The 20,652-nt window shown below is 39.5% G+C and overlaps 1 protein-coding gene across 7 annotated transcripts in view; it reads right to left on the bottom strand.

Annotated features, from left to right (window-relative positions):
• Window positions 1–4,330: 4,330 nt before the first annotated feature.
• Window positions 4,331–20,652, bottom strand: part of Lims1 (LIM zinc finger domain containing 1) — a 98,163-nt gene continuing 81,841 nt past the window's right edge. For 6 of the 7 annotated variants that reach the window (XM_048352489.1, XM_048352490.1, XM_048352491.1 and 3 more), the window contains exons 3-10: window positions 16,422–16,488; window positions 15,378–15,498; window positions 14,944–15,093; window positions 12,863–13,013; window positions 11,802–11,894; window positions 10,435–10,483; window positions 8,751–8,826; window positions 4,331–5,459 (exon numbers count right to left, since the gene is read on the bottom strand). In XM_048352489.1, the coding sequence (XP_048208446.1) occupies window positions 5,345–5,459; window positions 8,751–8,826; window positions 10,435–10,483; window positions 11,802–11,894; window positions 12,863–13,013; window positions 14,944–15,093; window positions 15,378–15,498; window positions 16,422–16,488 (822 nt within the window). In that variant the 3' untranslated portion in view covers window positions 4,331–5,344. Of the gene's footprint in view, window positions 5,460–8,077; window positions 8,576–8,750; window positions 8,827–10,434; window positions 10,484–11,801; window positions 11,895–12,862; window positions 13,014–14,943; window positions 15,094–15,377; window positions 15,499–16,421; window positions 16,489–20,652 lie in introns of those variants that run through there. The other variant, XM_048352495.1, reaches the window with a different exon arrangement.

Here is a 20,652-nt window from a genome sequence, read left to right as displayed (position 1 = left end):
TGTGTGTGTGTGTATGGTTTGTGGTACTGGGCTTTAATTCAGGGCCTCATACTTGTTCAGCTGGCACTCTACCACTTGAATTACATCTATAGCCCTCTATACCTATAGCCCTGCTTCTGGCTGTTTTGGAGATAGAATCTCATGGGCTTTTCTGCCTTGGCTTGTCTGGAACTACTGTGCTCCACATCTGAGCCTCTTGAGTAGTCATGATTACAGGTATGAGCCACTGGCACTTGGCTGCTATTCATATAGCATCTATCTTGTAATACAGTGACTGACAGTTGACAACTCATTTTTTTTTTTTTTTTTTTTTTTTTTTGCCAGTCCTGGGCCTTGGACTCAGGGCCTGAGCACTGTCCCTGGCTTCCTTTTGCTCAAGGCTAGCACTCTGCCACTTGAGCCACAGCGCCACTTCTGGACGTTTTCCATATATGTGGTACTGGGGAATTGAACCCAGGGCTTCATGTGTACGAGGCAGGCTCTCTTGCCTCTAGGCCATATTCCCAGCCCGACAACTCATTTTTTAAAATTGTTTGTCAAGGTGATGTACAGAGGGGTTAGTTACACACATACGGTAATGAGTACATTTCTTGTCAAACTTGTTACCCCTCCCTCATTTTTCTCCCATTTTCCCTCTCCTCACTCCCCACCAAGTTGTACAGTTCATTTCCAACATAGTGTCTTGTGTCACTGTTGCATTGGTTACCCCTTTGTCCTTTGTCTCACCATTTTGATGTTTCCCTTCCCTAATTTAGACAAATGTATAAATACAGGGTCACTGTATTTGATTTTGGTCTCTTCTCATTTCTAATTTGCTGCAGTACATCAAGTATAGGCAACTCAGCATGCTTGTTAAAATTATGTATCAATTCAGGGTAAGCAAGGCCTGAGACAGATTTTTCTAAGTACAAACATAAGAGTCTTAGTATATGAAATTTTATATGCATTTACTTTGGCAGTACTGGGTTATTATACCATGCCTGTCTTAGGTTTTTACCTTTAACAATTCTAACAACTAGCTGTGTTGGTGGCTCACATCTATAATCATAGCTACTCAGAGGGCTGGGGTCTGAGGATCACAGTTCGAAGACAGCCTGGACATGAAAGTCAGTGAGACTCTTATCTCCAATTAAGCATCAAAATAACTCAGAGGTAGAGCTGTGACACAAGTGGCAGAGTGCTAGCCTTTAGCATAAAAGCTTAGAAACAGCACCCAGGCCTAGGACTAGTGTGTGCGTGTGCACACATGCACACACACCCCACTTTTTTAAGATTCCTTGAAACTGCTCACTCACTCACTTAGCAATCCTGAGCTCCAGGCTGACAGGAGATACAGGTGAACACATTTTCTCCAAAGGAGTCAGTTTTCTGGCAGAACGCAAGTCAGGATTGTCAATGTACATCATGACCAGAGACAGTACATTCAGACAACAGGGGAGTGAACTGATTCCTGTCCTCGAGTAAGCTGAGACAGACTTCACCAATGGAATGGCACTGGAGCTGAGTCTCAGGAGTAAGAGTACATCTATAACCAGAGGCGGGCAACTGACTGTGTCTGTTATACCACTAGACACTGAGACAGAGCAGACTCCAGGACAGTTTGGGGCCTGCCTGTGGAAAGAGAGTGGGACCTTCAGCTTGCTTGTCTCCATGAGCCAAAGTGGAGGTAACAAGCCAAGTGGGCTGAGGGCTTGTTGTAGAGTGAGGAGGATGACCTAGGGAGGAAGGTGTGAGATGTGAGGGTAGTTGGAGGTTACACTGAAGGACATCAAGTCTGGAGCCTGTATAGATAGTGGTGGAGAACACTGCAGGGGACCTAAGAGGCCTACCACTGACTGCCTTCTCTGCTTGGCTGGCTTTTATTCCTTGAACTATCCAGTCTCTCTAGAAGTCTCCCTGGTTCTCGGAGGTACTGGGAGGTACTGCTATTGCCCTTAATCCATCCTGGTATCTTCCACAAAGAGGTATAATGACCGATCTCACCTCCCCAGAGGAGAAAAAGACAAGACTCAACTGAGACAGAGCTCCATGAATCTCTAACATGTTGGGAGTTTTAGGTAGGAGGAATACTAAGTACTTAGTACTAAGCCAGAGGAGTACTAAGCATTAGAAGAAAAGTGTCCTGGCACTGAACATTACCCACCCCCCAACGGCTCAAGGCTTGCTGGGCTGTGTATGAAGATATGTATATTTTGTGTGAAGAGCCACACACACCAGCATTTACACTCAACAGCAACAAGATTCCACCACCATTCTCTCTGGTAAGACCTGACTTACATGGTAGCCAAGCCATTTTCTTTTATGCATATACATACACATGTTCCATACATTATATTTGGATCTTTGTATGTTGCTTAAATGAAATGAGGTACGACACCTTCTTGTTAATAATTATGAACATTTATTAAGCACCAGGAGTATAATGCAATGGTTGCTATATAAAAATATGTAATTATTGATACAGTTCCCTGCCATAAGCTTACAATCTAAAATAAAACGCAAGAATGCTGTAAGTCTGTCACAAAAATTTTCTTAGAAATGGCTAAATTGACAAGTGGATGAGGCAAAATAGCCTATTATTTCAGATACAGTGTTAATAATAAGGCTTTGCACATGATCTACTTTTCCTGATTATATTAGGCTTGCTAGAAAAAAAGAGCACTTAGGAATTTGGTAAAAAGAAGGAATTATTTTAGAAGGCCCTGTAGAACTTTAAACAAAATGTTTATTGGGCTTGAGTTTCTCAGTAGCTAGAGAAATCCCATGAAAAATATTCCGAACTAGACCATTTTGTCATTTATTATTTAAACTTGGTTAATTTCTTCCTCCTACCTTACATGTAAGGGCTCCAATGATACCATATCAAGAAAATAAATACTGCATCTAGATTAACATACTCTAGTATGTTAAAGGCCTACTGAGCTGACCTTCTAGGAAGTATTATTTTATATTTTAAAAGAAGATTGAGCAAAGATAGCAGTGGGACCTCTGGCTATAGGAAATAATTAACTATGTATGACACGTAAACAAAGGCAGTCAAATCCAGACCCGGACTCTCTTAAATGATTAGGATTACACAACATGGCTTGCTTTTCTGCTCCATATTTCTAATATGGGGGTATGTAGCATCAAGACTCTAAACTACAAACTCTGTCTTATTTTGACTACATGCATAGTATAAAGTTTAATAAATATTTTCAATGTTTTCATTGCTGGTCATTTTTAGCTGACAAAGGCACACTGAACACATTTTTACTAACTGTCAAATCAGAATAAAAAGTGTTTTAAACCATACAATCTTAACCTACATATTATTTGTGGTAATTTTTTAATTCCAAGAGAATATTAAAAAATAAAGTAATTGGTTGAAAACAGAAATAGTATTCTGTAATGTGCATGATTAAAATTTTTCAACAATTCATGCATACAGCTATTTAATGGCAGAGTAGTAGCATCCTGAGATATTCTTTATGGCAAAATAGTACATGTCAGCAATTGTTAAAAGTAATAATATTCCACTTAATAATAGATCTTGAAACTTTTTTTAAAAAAGTGATTCGTTTACTAGCAGCAACACTTAAAAAAATGTTCATAAAGCATGGTATAACAAATTTATAGAGAAAGAATGGCCCAGATATTTTAGGAGGAAACGTTCTATAAAATAAGAGGAACAACATGAAGCCAGGCATGGGTAGCTCACAGCTATAATCCTAGCTGCTTGGGAAGCTGAGATCCAAACCTCATGGTTGGATAGAAGTCAGCTCAGGCAGAAAAGTCCATGAGCCTTTTTTTTTTTTTTGGAGAGGGGCCAGTCCTGGGGCTTGAACTCAGGCAAAACAGAGTAACATGCACTACTCAGGGATGTAGCTCAGTGGTAGAGCACCTGTCTAGCACATGACCCCCCACCCCCAGCTCCATCAAAAAGAAATAAAAGCACTAACCTGGACCTAAAGTTAATATTAAAACAAGTATCTTCCAACTTAAAAGTATCATTTAGAATTTCTACTGATAGTAAGTAAATAAAATCCAATTAGTTATGAAATTTGAAATGGAAACCTCAATGTTGCTCTCCTTTAATAAGACAACAAGAATTGTCAACGGGATTCCTAAAAAGGCTCCCCCTCCAAAAAACAAAAACAAAAACCAACACTCAGTGGGCTGGGGATATGGCCTAGTGGCAAGAGTGCCTGCCTCGTATACATGAGGCCCTGGGTTCGATTCCCCAGCACCACATATACAGAAAACGGCCAGAAGTGGCGCTATGGCTCAAGTGGCAGAGTGCTAGCCTTGAGCAAAAAGAAGCCAGGGACAGTGCTCAGGCCCTGAGTCCAAGCCCCAGGACTGGCCAAAAAAACAAAAACAAAAAAAACCCCAACACTCAGTCAATGCACTTATTTTTAGTTGGTATTTTGTGAAGGCAGAATTTCTGATTATGGCATGTATTTGTGTAAGGCAAGGCAAGTTTGACCATATACTAGGCAAAGATATTAGCATGGTTATAAAGACCATATGATCAATACATATACATCTTGTTTTAAAAAATGATACATTCCTAGCTACATAATACTTAATTTCATTTCCTATTTGAATACTATGTTTGACATCAAGCTTAGAGGCATAATTACGGTATTACACTAAAAATACTTCATTCTTCCAACATTGCAAAGTATGCTATATTTTCAAATACTTGGTATATTTTTGCACAGAAATTTAAAAGATATACTAGCTAGTAAAAGACATACTAGCTAGTTACAATTACTATGCTAAGTAATTGTGCAAAGAAAAAAATTCAAAAGGAGGACAAAATAGAAAACTAAGCATAAAATAATTGCATTTAACAAGATATAAGGTAGTTCTGAATATACTTGTTTCTTGTCTTAGTAATGTGTATATGCATCTTATAACTACTAATTTAATAAACATACTAAGATTATGTATGATATGACTACTTTTCTTCCCTATATCACCTCTAAGAGCACTGGGAGGTAATTTTCTTTTGAATACAAAGTAGAATAATTTTACTTTCTTTGTTTTTAAATCTGAGTCAGGCACAAATGACTCTTTAATTCTGAAAAGTTATATACTTAATTTTAGGGGTGAAATTAAAATTCAACACTTGATCATACTTTTTTCTATATAGTCTAGACTGATATTGGTAAACAAAGGTAAGTCTTGATTTCATCTACGTTTTAAATATGATTATACATTTTTTTTCTGCTTAATAAGATGAAGAAAACCATTCTTCCCTCTCAATCACTTTGAGATACAGCTTTAAATACCGGTGGATCAAGTCAAGTAATATTGGTTACTATTATCTTTTCATAGAACTGAAATAAAAGTAACATTATTTCCTTCCTAAGGTTTCAGCTAGTTTCTTAAGTCTTTTCTTCAGCTCCAATGGAAATTTCTCATAGCACTTCTTACAGACTGGCTTCATGTCAAACTCCACAAATTTATTCCTAAGGAAAACAAATATATATAAAAGAAATCAGGGGGCATGTATTCAACACAGAAATATAAATAACATGAAGAAATTTCACTGAACTAATGAAGACATAATGATATCTACATTCATGTTACTAAAGAATTATAATTCTAATCTCAATCCTTATTCTGGTAAATGCAAAAAAATGCAAAGTATCAGCCAAAAAAAATTGTCCTTTATGAATTGATCCTTTGCAGTAATCTGAAGAACACAGAACTGTTTTACTCAATGTTAAGTAAACAGGAAATCTAATGTAAGTACTATTTATGTAAAGTCAATCACATTTTATCATGAGAATACCTTAAAGAATACATTTCCTTAAAGCAAAGAATTGGTTTTTGTAATGTGAATAATTTATAAATTGGAGGCAAAATGATTAGTATCCTAATTTTTATAAGATCCTTTTGTTTATATCTCCTAATAAAATAAATTCTTAAATTTATCAATTCTTTTAAACAAGTTCTTAAATCTCGATGGGTTGTTTTTGTTTTCTAACAGAAATTTTGGTAAAGGGAGCTACAGAGAAGTTTTTAAACACTCTTAAAACACTAAAGTAGCAAAACTGCTTGCTGGTGTTCTTTAACTGGTAGTTTTATGAAAAATTCAGTGATTTAATTTAATTTAAATTTAATTTAATCTTTTTAAAAACATCTAGAACAAAACACACTAAGCAATCTGCTTGTACACAGAAAATGACTGGAGAAAATGTCTCTTTAGATTGTCTGCTTTCCATCACTAATGCATTTCTTAATAATACAGCAGCTTATAGCTACTGAAACCATGGGTGTTTAATTTTGAGTAAAGACATAGCTTTTTAAAGCTATAATGTGTTCATTTCCTGTGAAAATGTTTAGGAAACATTTGCAGAACAAATCCAGTGGCACAATGTCATCCATGACGATAATTTCAAAATAATCTTCAATGCATTCAAAGTATACTAAATTAGACTACATGCTTTGAGGTACTTTTAAAGAACAATGTAAACAATAGAGTTAATTCCTAACTGCATGATTATGAATGAAAACAAAAACTTTTCCGTCTTTAGAATACCACACAGAGAGTTATTTTCTATTGTTTTTCACAGAGAAATAATGGTGACTAATGTTTTCAAAGAGAAACATAGTAACATGTTAACATTCCAACTGACAAATCAAATGCTTCTGGAGAGTTTAATAAATTACATGCTCTTACAGAGACTACCTAATATGTGCTCTATTGTCTTAAGTTTTTTTTTGGTTTTTTTTTGCCAGTCCTGGGCCTTGGACTCAGGGCCTGAACACTGTCCCTGGCTTCTTTTTGCTCAAGGCTAGCACTCTGCCACTTGAGCCACAGCGCCACTTCTGGCCGTTTTCCATATATGTGGTACTGGGGAATTGAACCCAGGGCTTCAGGTATATGAGGCAGGCTCTCTCGCCACTAGGCCATATTCCCAGCCCTGTCTTAAGTTTATATTTGCCTTTTAGTTCCTCTACAAAAGGAAACAGGGAAATTGAAAAGTTTTTAGAACTTGAAACACAATGGTAACACAAAGGGAAAAATGGAAGAATCATGGTATTATTCAACAGAATGTGAAAGACTGAAATACTTCCTGTATCAGTGAGACGTCATCTGAAGCTAGGAAGAAAATGATTTCACAAGTAGTAGCCTATGGCACGAAATCAGAGTGTGTGTACACACAACGCAGTATACAGATGTGATATACCATACCACCTGTGTACCTTGTTATGTACAGAGACATGCTGAAAGAATTGAACACAGAGCTTAGAACATATGCTGTTTTAAAAACATGAGAGGGTGGGGCTGGGGATATAGCCTGGTGGCAAGAGTGCCTGCCTCGGATACACGAGGCCCTAGGTTCGATTCCCCAGCACCACATATACAGAAAACGGCCAGAAGCGGCGCTGTGGCTCAAGTGGCAGAGTGCTAGCCTTGAGCAGGAAGAAGCCAGGGACAGTGCTCAGGCCCTGAGTTCAAGGCCCAGGACTGGCCAAAAAAAAAAAAAAACATGAGAGGGTGTAAGATATCACACACAAAAAAATCAGACATAAAACTTCTCAAGTGATTTTAGACAAAGAAATCAAAGACTAGAATTTTTTTTTTTCAAAGTTGCAGCTATTAGGGCTGGGAATATGGCCTAGTGGCAAGAGTGCTTGCCTCCTACACATGAAGCTCTCGGTTCCATTCCCCAGCACCACATATATGGAAAACAGCCAGAAGGGGCGCTGTGGCTCAGGTGGCAGAGTGCTAGCTAGCCTTGAGCAGGAAGAAGCCAGGGAAGGTGCTCAAGCCCTAAGTCCAAGGCCCAGGACTGGCAAAAAAAAAAAGCTGCAGCTATTAGACAAAATTTTAAATGGGTGGGCTCTGGTGGCACGTTCCTCTAATCCTAGCTTACCCAAGTGGCTAGGATTTGAGGACTTTGAATCAAAGCGAGCCCAATCAGGCAAGTCCACAAGACTCTTATCTCCAACTAACCAACAAGCTGAAAGTGGAGCTGTGCCTCAAGTGGTAGAGCCTTGAGCACAAAAGCTCAGGGGCAGTGCCCAAGTCCTAAGTTCAATCCCCAGGACCAGCATATACATACAAAACAAATAAACAAAAAACTCCAAATATTTAAAGCTTTTACCACTATCAATTAAGAGATCGGGAATCTTCTTAAGAGAAACTATCTGTGCCACACTGTGATTTAAAAGAAGAGCTTACTTAGTTCATAGATGAAGGGAGACTTGTGCCCACAAGGTAGTATAAAGTGTGCAAGCAAGCTTTATACTTTTAATTAAGCAAAAGGACTAGCTACACAGGACAAGGATTTCAATCTCTGATGGCCACAAAGGCATGCCAAATGAAAGAACAAAACAAAACAAAACAAAAAAGACAAAAAAAATTTCTAGAGGACTAACCAAAGAAGAAAGTAGTGAAAATGGTGATAGAAGAGATAGAAAAGTTTACAAACAGACTGGCTTTTTCTTTTTCTGCTTGTCTTTATCCTTTGCTTCTCTCTCCCGTTTGGCAAGTCGCCTCTTAAATTCTTCTGGCATTTTCTCGTAACAGTGTTTGCAGACCGGTTTTAGGTCAATTTCAACAAACTTATCCCTTTGAGTGAACAAAGAAGGAAAAGAAGAAACAACAGGGAACAGTTAAAGGGAGAACCTTCACTTCTAGGAGAAGTGAAACAAATAAGTAAAAGAAATAAGAAATAAAGTTAACTCTCCTTTAAATTGGGAGTATGTTTCTTGCCTTGGAGTCATACTGTATCAGATCAACTTACTTGAGTGTTAGTTTGGTGTTGCAGGTGGAACAGGCAAAGCAGCTCACACACCATGCCTTATTGAGGGCAGAGACAACTAGGGAGAGAAAGGGAGAGAATGTACACTGGTCACATAGAAGAACACACACCGCTGAGCAAAGAGGGAGCTTCACTTTAAACCCCGAGACGGGAAGAGGCTGCTCCCTAGCTCCTGCAGGAGGTTCGCAAGAACCTCTTTCTTGGCTGGGGATGACGTGGCTGTTTAAGTGGTTCACTGTTTTGACTGAAGAGCAAGGATGATGCCAAGCTTAAACCCAATGCTACAAACACACGCACACGCACACACACACACACCCCTCTCCAGGTGATCTTTTCTTGCAAAAGAAGCACATAGCTAAGAGCTCAGTATCACTAAAGAGATTTGAATCTGTTTTATGAATTTATCATGTTTCTTTTCACATTACTGAAAAAATCATGTAAATCAAGCACCTAATGTCTTCCAGGACCATTGGCTTCAATTAGGGCATGTGTTTGTTTTTTCCATTTTTATAATTAAATTTTCCCACTTCTTTTTTTTTTTTTGGGGGGGGTGGGCAGTCCTGGGCCTTAGACTCAGGGCCTGAACACTGTCCCTGGCTTCTTTTTGCTCAAGGCTAGCACTCTGCCACTTGAGCCACAGCGCCACTTCTGGCCGTTTTCTGTATATGTGGTGCTGGGGAATTGAACCCAGGGCCTCATGTACACGAGGGAAGCACTCTTGCCACTAGGCCATATCCCCAGCCCCAAATTTTCCCACTTCTTAAGAATCTGTGACACCAAAGATTCTGCACCCTCCATCCTGTAGTCAGTGCAGCAACAAAAAGAGCCTTGCTGACAGGGCTGGCAGGCTAGCAAGCATCTTGCTTCTTTCCCTTATACTGTTGATGCAAGAAATACAATTGAGATACATAGCTTTTAAGAATCCACATATTAGGGACATATTAAATTATTTGCAGTAGGAACCTTTCTCTCAAAGTTGGCAATAGGAAAGTAGCAAGCTTTCCTCACCTGGCAACTGTGAAGTTTTATTTTCAATGACACTTGTTTTCCTGAGCTAACCTTTCACAAAGTGCATGTGAACAGTGTTTCATAAAGTATTTCCTGAGTTAAGCGATGTCTGCTGATAAATATGAAGTGTGCTGAAAACAGGATTGTTTAAAACTTGGGTCAGGAAGTGTCTGCCAGGCTGTGCTGGTGACTATTAGCAAACACAGCTGCTTCCTCTCTGATCCAGTCCTAATAGCCACACAAGAGTGGACAGTCCCAGTAAGGCTTGTAGAAACTGTCAGGCCTTAGTGTGTACAGAGTTAAAGTGACTTCCTAACTACCACAGCACACAGAACTGTTCCAAATAAACATTGTACCAGAAACTGGAAATACAAACAGATCCCAGGGTCCAAGGGAACAGCGCTCACAGCTGCTGGGCCAGCCAAACTGTGGCAGTGGTCTGAAGTACTATCATCAGTAAGTCATTAATCCCTTAGTTCTTATTCACTGCTGAAGATTACCTGGTAAATATGCCAAAGGAGGGGGAGGGAATAACTGATAGTGATCTATAGTCCAAACAATAGCAACAATCAACCTTTTTCATATCAAAGTGATTTTGGTCAAAATGGACCTGGCTAAGACCTACACAGCTATTTAGCTAAAACCTATAGATACTCACCATCACCTTCTATGACACGGTTGCAGTGGAAACAAACATCTCCAAATAGCTGAGAACAGAAAAAAGTGGTAAAAGATGCATCAGAATTAAGTTCTGAACATCCAGTGTTCAATGTAATTCAATTTCTAGCATTTAAAACAAACAACTGTCACCTGAGATCTAAAACTTAACCATTTCTACAGAAAGTCAGTACAAGTTCATTTGTTACCACTTAGAATAAAAAAGTATTTTGTTATTCGTTGTTGTAAAAGCTCTTCCTGGATGCCAATTTGTACAACAAAGTAACTAATACAGGACTTTATGACTGCTTATGGGAAGAAATGGATAAATGAAGACCTACAGTAGAAGAGGTGGACAGGCTCTTGCTCAAGCCAAGTGCTGAGGGCTGAGTGAGAAAGCCTGAAACTGTAATTTTCACTCAGAGTATACATTAAATTTAGGGCAGATGTGCTGAGGAACAGGCTGTTCACAAGGGAAAGCAGAAATATAGTCAACAAATACAGTGCAAATACTCAGTGCAAATACAGTCGGGCAGGGATAAGCACAGTGTGAGAGGTCTCGCACAGTGTTCCTGCCAAGAACGCATAACCCCAAGCAATGATGAAGAATCAGGACATGAGGAAGCTAAAGAAATACGACAACTCTACACCAACTCTAGTTTTACAGCAGGAAAAAACAGCAAACCAACAACAAAACACTTGAAGAACAAGGGCCAAGTAAAAAACTAGAATAAAAAGATTGCAGTATTTTATTGATACTTAAAACTAAAGTTACTTAAGAGGCTTCTGTAAACTTGGGGAATGTACACTGAAGTATTTAGGAATGAGAAACATGATGACCATATCATAAAATGTTAATCCTTAAAAAATGTGTTTTTGTATAAACACATACATATATTTTCACTCATGCATATAAGGGTGTATTTTTTCTTTTGTTTGTTTTTGTCAGTCATAGGGCTTAAACTCAGGGTCTAAGAGCTGTTCTGAAACTTGTTCAAGGCTAATTCTCTACCACTTTGAGCCACAGCTCCACTTCTGGTTTTCTGGTGGTTAATTGGAAACAAGAGTCTCTTGGATTTTTCTGCCCAGGCTGGCTTTGAACCTCGATCCTCTGATCTCAGTCTCCTAAGTAGCTAGAATTACAGGTGTGAGCCAACCAGAGACCAGCTTAAGGGTGTGTTTTAATTGAGCAAAACCAAACATGAGAATGAAGCAAATGGTGACTATGACTACTTTTTCTTAATCTGAATTTCGCAAATAAAAATCTAGAAATAAAAGCTTTGTAGAGCAATGTATTTTCTCAAAAATTTCCTTCTAGCTAAAATGCTGAAGAGGCGTTAATTCATGAGACTGGTTCTAGATCAATACCTGGTTGTAGTGGGTTTCACAATAAGCCAGGCCCTTCCTCTCATAATGGCGATGTCCAAGAAATGGTTTTTCACACTTCGCACAAACAAAATGCTAGGAAAAAAAACAATACAGGTAATTTTAAAATCGATTAACACCACAATACTTATATTATCTTTAACTTTATTTATTTTATTTTTTTGACTCATTGGGCTTGAACTCAGAGCCTGAGCACTATCCTTGAGCTTTTTCACTCAAGGATACCATTCTACCACTTTGAGCTACAGTGCTACTTCCAGTTTTCTGGAGGTTAACTGAAGAGTTTCACAGACTTCCCTGTCTGGGCTGGTTTGGAACTGCAATCCTTAAGATCTCAGCCTCCTGAGTAATTAGAATAACAGGCTGTAAGCCATTGGTGCCTGGCTATTTATATTATCTTAATTCAAGTGTCTTTGATGGTTATGTTAAGCAGTTTATTCCAACAATCCACTTGAAAGATGAGATGGATATCTTAATGGTATCTGTAACTAAAAATGACAATTTCTGTTTCTGGGTATCAACTCTGACAGAATTACAGATTATTATTGTTTTACTTTATTATTTTTTTTGGTGGGATTGGGGTTGAACTTAGAGGCCCTTACACTTGTTAGGCAAGCACTCTACCACCTGAGTCATACCCTTAGCCCTTTTGTTTTGGCTATTATTTTCCGATGGAATCTTGTGCTTTTTGCTTAGGCCACCCTCAAGGCTTCCCACATACCTCAGATTACAGAAATGAAACACTATACCGGCTTATTTATTGAGACAGGGCCTCATTGAATTTTATGTCCCTCTGTTCACAGGCTGGCCTTGAGCCACACAATCCTGCTATCTGTTTTGAGTAGCTGCAAGGATTTAAGAATAGGATATATGTCTTGCCTTATCTTGCCCTATCACAACAGGAGCATATATTCTGGATTCTTAATTTGCTACATCAAAAAGTGTTTTTAAAATGTCCACATTTTATCTTCAGAATATCCTACTCTTACTAGTACATATGAAGCACAGAAATTCAAACGCTATTGGTGCTGTTTAGTACTTACCTCGACATGCCACTGCTTACCCATGGCATTTACCACGCGTCCTTCAATGGGGCGCCGGCAGGCTCCACAGATGGGAACTCCCATCTTATCATGGCATGGCAAGCAGTACAACTCCCCTTTCAGCTCTCGGGCATCAGCCGTCAGCTCCTTCCTGTTAGCAAGAACAATACCAGCTGAATACACTCTTCTTTAGAAGATGGTGAAAGATACACTTCTCTAACAATCCCTACTCACTGCTTTTTCACCATTACAAGTGACCAGAGTAAATGCCTAGAGTGCTGTCACAATGACGTTAAAATACAAGAAGAGGTCAGATACATTTATCACTTCCACCTCATATTATCAATTACATTTCAGTCCATTTGTCTTCCTTAAAAATCACAGTGCTGGCAGTGTGCTGGCTATAATCCTAGCTGCTCAGGAGGCTAAGATCTGAGGATCGCAGTTCAAAGCCAGCCTTGGCAAGAAAGTCTGCGACACTCTTATCTCCAATAAACTGCTCAAAAAGCCGGAAATGGCGCTATAGCTCAAGTGGTAGAGCATTAGCCTTGGGCACAAAGAGGCTCAGGGACAGTGCCAGGCCCTGACTTTAAGCCTCAGGGCTGGAAAATAAACAAATAATTAAATCACAGTGCTGAGCTATATGTGTTGGTGCACATCTATAATCCCAGCCCAGGGAGGGCTGAGGCAAGAGAAATGTAATTTGAGAATAGCCTGTGCAATACAGGAAGATCCTGTCCGAAAGAGCCCCAAACAAGCCAACAAGAAAGGACAATTACCACCTTCCCAAACATGAAGGACATTGGAGATCAGCTCCATTCACTAACAATTACTGAAGTTGTAACAATTAAGAACCTAACTTATGGGATAGGAATAATAACTCAGTGGTACAGTACTTAGCAGTTTGTGCAAGGTCTTGGATTCTGTATCTCGTACCAGAGAGGTAGTAGAAGGGATAGAGAATAAGAACCTACCTTACTATAATCTTAGGTTAGTAGGATATAAACCATAAAATGTACAGAATTATCTTTGTGGGTGGCATTGGCTGATTTCAGGGTCTTGCACTGTTGCTTAGCTTTTTTGCTAGAGGTTGATATTCTACCACTTGAACCAAACTCTCTGAAAACCAAGGAAAAGTGTAGCCTCCTGAGCTCCTAGAAATAATAGGGCTTGTAAAATTTCACTGTCTTAAGAGTTTACTCTTATAAGCTTCTATAACTCCATTTTGGTGACTGCATGCTAGAAGGCTGCACCCCGACCCGTGAGACTAGTTCCTTGTAGTTTGACATTTAAAAAAATATAGAGCCCTTGTTCCTCTCTGTATCTAGGTAGCAACCACACTAGTAGTTACAGAAATGCCATGGTGACTGTCAGGTTGGTTCACTTAATGATGGAATACTGGATTGTTCTAGGCTGCTCATGCTTGCCTAGTTGATATTAGGTGAACATGGTAACAACTGTTAAAATAAAGTTGATATTAGGTCAGCCTGACCACGAAGTTCTGCTTCTGTAAACAGCTTGCTTAACAAGTTTGTGGCTTGCTCTGCCCCCTGCATTAACCCCCTGTGTCTGTGCTATGTGACTACCTGCTACAGAATGCACATAGCTTCTACCTCGTGCATATATATACAAACACATGTATTCTGTAAAGGGGAAGAGCAGGTTGTATATACTCAAATGTACAAAATGTTAGCTGGCGAAACTAAAGGCAGAGTATACACTGCTCACTATATAATTTTCTAAGCCTTCTACAGATCTAAAATTTTCCACATTAAAAGTTAGAGGGCTGGGAATATGGCCTAATGGTAAAGTGCTTGCCTTGCATACATGAAGCCCTGGGTTCGATTCCTCAGCACCACATAAACAGAAAAAGCCAGAAGTGGTGTTGTGGCTCAAGTGGTAGAGTGCTAGCCTTGAGCAAAAAGAAGCCAGGGACAGGCTAGGAGTTCAAGCCTCAGGACTGGGGGGAAAAAAAAGTTAGAGAAAACCAATTTAGTTTGATGGAGCAACAGAAGTATAGACTAATGGAATCTTTTATTTTAATTCCACTGCTTGTTTAATAAGAGAGAAAAGTCTAATACCCGCAGTTGGCACAGTTGAAGTGGTCTGGGTGGTAGGGGTCGTTCTTGAAGATGAGAGGCTGCTCCTCAATGATCGCATGGCATTTCTGGCAGATGTATTTCCCAAGGCCCCTGGCTTTCTCACGATTATGACAGGGGCGACACAGGTGTCTACAGAGGGTTCAAATAGAAATGGAAAATCTTAAGTACTTCCTAATAATTTACCAAAAGTACGCTTCCTATATCTGATGTCCCCGGGACTTCATCTCTGCTTGTGTCCCTGCTGGCAACACAGGAGGCACAAAGTAGCCCGGCCAGTTACACCAAGCTAGGAGGTAGTTTCCCAGGGCACTGGGCAGGGTGGCGTGTGGTAGCATCTGAGGAGAAAATGCATGTGACCTTGTAAATGTTATTACTTCAACCAGCCCACACCCAGCCCAGATGGTCACTCCTACCTGCCAGCATTCTTGACAAAGCCGATGTCTGCCAGCACTTCTTGGCAGAGGTCGCAGCGGAAGCACTCAGGATGCCAGCTGTTGTTCATGGCTTTGATAACTCGACCAATGATGAATTCACCTGTGGGAAAGAAAGACACAAAGGATGTCCAGCTGGCAACATGTTTGCTAAAACCAAATAAGGTGAAAAAATCACAAGAAACGAACATTCAAACCTTTCTTGAAAAAGAGTTACACCAAAGTGACGACTACAAAGAAAGGTCTTTATTTCATCTGAATCCTTGTTTTTTGTTCTGTTTTGATTTCAGGCTGTTTTATTACACAAATCTAGCTTTCCTTTTAATGATCCTTTTATTGTTTTGCGAGCTCTTTGGTGACTTTTGGTAGTATCTGATTATTGCTGACAGACAAGTGAAATCCACAGCACACTTTCTTTTTTAGTTTATGATACTAGGGATTGAACTCAGGACCTCAGGCATGCCACGCACATTCTCTACCTCTGAGCTACACCGTCAGTGCACCTTTAAAAATAATCCATACTTACTTTCTTCCTTCACTAAACCTTTACACGATTGTAATCAGGTTACCTAGTATCCTTCTAGTAAGTGCTACAGCACCAGCACATCATGTGGGCTGAAAACAACTCTATCTTCCCCACTGAGGTCTCCCTTGTCTTTTTCCTGGCCAGCCCACAGACAAGCAACGGGTATTTACAAAGGAAAGAGCACTGCGGACCAATCACAGAAGTGTTCTCTAAAACCTTCAGTCTCCTGTCTGTAAAGGTCAGTTCTGTTCAGGATTTGATACTTTGTAGTTTGGTATAGTGTAAGTAATAGGGAAGAGGACAAATGCAGCACTTCTACAATAGTCCTTTGTAATGAGTATCAAAAACCATTTTTACCACTGGAACTTTAATAGTGCTAAGTGAGGACTGGGGTATGGCTCAAGTGGCAGAGTATTTGTCTAACAAGCATCCAAACAGTGCTAAATGACCTAGGTAACTGTAAAACTTAACTGCTTAGTCTACATTAGTGTAAAACTTACCACATTGATGGCAGCAAGGAGCAAAGAGCATCTGAAAGTCATGTTCGCAGTACTTCCTTCCTTCAAACTGAAAGAGAAGGACTTGACTTGTAAATAGGAAGCAACAGCAAGAATATTAGTTATTTTATGCAGACATATAGAAAACTGAGAGCTCTGCCCTAAGAACTTACATAAATTAGACTAGAATTTCTAAAAGTGGGTATTTGTAGGACTTTCCATACACTGCTATGTTATGTAGTAAGGATAAACTGAACAAGCTGAAACCATAACCGAATGAACATTATGCCTTTGGAGTCTGCTGGTCTTGCCCCTCCATGGGCTTATTTATTTGCTGCCTCGCCTACACTTATGGGTAAGCAGCTGGTGAAAGCTACAGATCCCTCAGCCCAGATAATACACGTACAGAACCCTCTTCCCACAGTTTTAGGTCAGTATCTAAGTTTTTCACTATCAGCTTAAACATTTACAAAGGGCATATTTTAGTATATTTTTAATGTTAGCATTTTAAGTGACCAAAACCCACTAAACACACACACACACACACACACACACACACCACCACCACCACCACCACCACCACCACCACCACCAACAGCTGCATGTGATCAACATATACTTGTAATCCCAGCTACTTGAGAGACAGATGTCGTTTTCAAGACAAGTGTAGGCCACACAATGAGACCCTGTCTCCAAAACAAAATCAAATAAACAAACCAAGCTTCCCTCCATCCCTGGCCCCACCAAAAACAAAAAACAAAAAACAAAAAAAAACACCCCAGAGCAGCTGGATGAAGTGGCCCTAACTCTGCAATCCTAGCTACTTTGGAGGTATAAGATAGACTGACAACAGGTCTTGGCAAACACCAAAAAGTCAGCAAGACTCAATCTCAAAGAACAAGCCAGGCATAGTGGTTCACACCAATAATTTCAGCTATGAGGGAGGGATAGGTTGTAAGACCATGGCTTAAGGCTGGTCTGAGAAAAAAAGGCAAGATTCTATCTGAAAAATAACTAAAGCATAAAGCGCCAGGTTTCTGATTTAAGTTACAGAGTGCCTGCCTAACAAGGATGAGTCCCTGAGTTCAAATTTCATGGTGGCCCAAACAAGTAACAAAACTAAATAAAAATATGAACATGGCTATCCTTTTTTTCCCAAGAGTTTTCATAGACCCGTGGTAAATATGATTTACTGGGAGGAGAGTCAGGGCTCAACGTAGGCTTTGAATGTAGGTTTTTTTTTTCTTTCTTTCTTTCTTTTTGGGGAGAGGAAGCATTGGGATTTGAATTCAGGGCCTTGAGTCTTGTCTTCAGCCTTTTTTTCTTAAGTTATATTTTAGACAGGACCTCACTTTTCTCCCTAGGCCAGCCTGATACCTATGCCTGCCATAGAGCTGGGAAGACAGACATAAGCCTTCATGGTTGGCTTGAGGGCTGACAGGATTTCACTACCTTTTTGCCCAGGCTGGCCTTGAACTGTGATTCTCCCAATCACTGCTTCCCAAGTAGCTGGATCCCAGAGGGGGGAGCCACCATGCCCAGCCTGTTTGTCTGTTTTAAAGATATGCTAAATTTTCACACCAATAAATCAGGAGTTGTTACAATAACGTTTCTCCTTCAATCTTTAAACTTCTTACAATTCATATGTCAAAAAACTCACATACTATTTGATTATAAAAACCTACTTTTAATAATGTATCATCTGTCAATGTAATTTCTTGTTATGGCTATTGATTTAGTTTGTGCAATCTAGTGAACATCCAACAAAATTTAATTGGCAAAATCAATGCTTGCTGTCAAGCCAGTCAGAGTGGATTTATTTTTTGCTAGAAAACTGTCTTCAATTTGAAATTCACATTAATGAACTCTATATATTCACTGTATCCTATTTTTAGTTTATTAACAGAAGGTAATAAATTGATTTATTACTCCATATTTTGTCATAATACACTATAAGGTACAGTAAAGTAGCTGTTCTTTGTGAAGTAAACTACATTCCAATTAGTGTATGCTATATATAGTTACACATAAAAGTCTGAAGTTTATTTAGCTTTCAGTAGAAACTAAAATAAAGTAGAAAACCTCAATTTCATTAGTTTAGTTAGAAACAATCTATTCTACTGTATTTAATGGAAAATTAAGATATGTGTTAATTAAAACAAAAGTTAACGTATACACTCGTTAGAAGATAGAATAAAATCACCTAAAACACTGTATAAAGTGAAATAAAATTCAGATTGATGGAATTTGACTTTTCTTTTTTTTTTTCTGCTGGACCTGGAGCTTGAACTAGAGGACCTGGGTACTGTTCCTGAGCCTCTTTGTGTTCAAGGCTAGCACTCTACCACTTGAGCCACAATGCCCCTTCCAGCTTTTTCTAAGTAGTTTTATTGGAGATAAGAGTCTCACGGACTTTGTGCAGGCTGGCTTAGAACCATGTTCCTCAGATCTCAGTCTCCTGAGCTAGGATTACAGGTTAGAGCCCCAGCCCCCAGCCAAGTCATTGCTTTTTCTTTTTTGAGGTGCTAGGGATTGAACACAGAGCCTTGAACCTTCCAGCAAATGTTCTACCACTGAGCTATAGTCCGAGCACCTTGAATATGCCTTTTAAGATCTGATTCAGAATACATAGGGCATCATTGAAGCTGAACATTAACCATCTGTCCAGACTACATTAGTTCACATGCCAAGAATGCCCACTGTGTGGCCTTTGGCAAGCTGTTTACTGTCCCACTGCTTCTGGAGGGTAACAACCCTAGACTGCTTTGATCCTATCCTTTGATCTTCCAGCATATCCTACTACATTCACAACTTCTTGCCAGTATTGCCTTTGCTTTAGTCTCACAGGATTCAACCTTAAAAAACCCACAATGAGTTCTACTGAAATCAGTCAGGGGTGAAAAACACAAAATCCTAATAAGGAAAGATGGCATGATTACTCTCCATATCTCAAAAATTCACCCCGTATCTGAATACGAAACATTCAGTGTGGTTCCCAATGCTTAACTTTACCATTAATAATAAAATACATGAGGCAGGAAAAGGAACAAAGTCTTCTAGGCGTAAGGATTCCCAACTGGTGCCTTTTGGTAGGAGTCCTGGAGCAATTCATCAGAACAGGATTTGAGATTCCATTCCTTTGTAACAGGGATGAAGCAAGTGCTACCGTGGATGCAAATATATTATTGGGCACCTCAGAAAGGTCCCAGGAACCAAGTCCCCAATACAAGGATTCAGAAATACGTTCCATGCTCCTGTGAGGTGTGAGCCCCAGTAGAAGGGTACTACTTCATTTCCCAGGGGTGATCTGCCTCTACAAAAGCTGCCTGTGTGCAGTGTGGAGAAACGGTCAAACACAAGGTAGCTCAACTTTTGAAACAGAAAGGCCAAAGGAAGACTCTAGGATATAACAAGGAAGGAAAATCAGAAATCATAAATTTGGAAGAAATCACACTTCCCTAAATACAGCCTTTTTAGATAATGACACATTACATCCCAAAATGAATTTAAAACAAAATAGAAAATAATATTAAAAATATGAATGCTCTGAGCCAGCAGTGTTTGAACCTCTGGGTCCCATTGCAGGTGGGAACATGTGGGAGTAAAGGTGGATTCAAAGCAGCAACTGATCTGCTTCTAACTTTCATAAAGTTTAGGAGGTTTTGATGATTTCCTTTTATGGGCGGAAGGGAAGAATAACAATTTGGTGCATTAAGCTCAGGACTAGAAACTTGGTTGGCCTCACTGCATGACAAGGGCAAGTGCTAAAGGCTCACTTGACCGCTTAGGCTAGTTCTGCAGCAAGTGGGCAACAGCTAGTTTTGGAGTTTCCTTTCACTAGTCTTCCCTTCTCAGCTTCATTCTTCCTGAGTAATCAAGATACAGTATTAGAGCAAATTAGTGAAGAAATGGTTTTGTTAATGACCCTTCCACTACCCCACTCACTGCAATAGTTGTTAATCCATTTTGTAATAGGGAAAATGGGATACTTTTGAGAAAACCAAAAGAGGAGAGAAATACTAGACTAATGGGGAAGCCAGCGTGATTGTCAGGCCGACCTGGAAGCACACCAGGTCCTCATCTAGGTTGTGCTTCTTGGCTCAGCCCATCCCGGCTTGAATATTTCTGTAATTGCATCACTCTGTGACTACTGGTTCCGATTTACTTCAAAATGCATTTGCTTAAGGGAAAAATTTAGATACTCCTTTCACTGGAGATAATCAATATGCCATAA

The sequence above is a fragment of the Perognathus longimembris genome, chromosome 8, assembly GCF_023159225.1.
Source record: "Perognathus longimembris pacificus isolate PPM17 chromosome 8, ASM2315922v1, whole genome shotgun sequence".
Classification (NCBI taxonomy): domain Eukaryota; kingdom Metazoa; phylum Chordata; class Mammalia; order Rodentia; family Heteromyidae; genus Perognathus; species Perognathus longimembris.
Note: the sequence above shows the minus strand (reverse complement) of the source record. Positions and strands in the feature narration are given on the sequence as shown.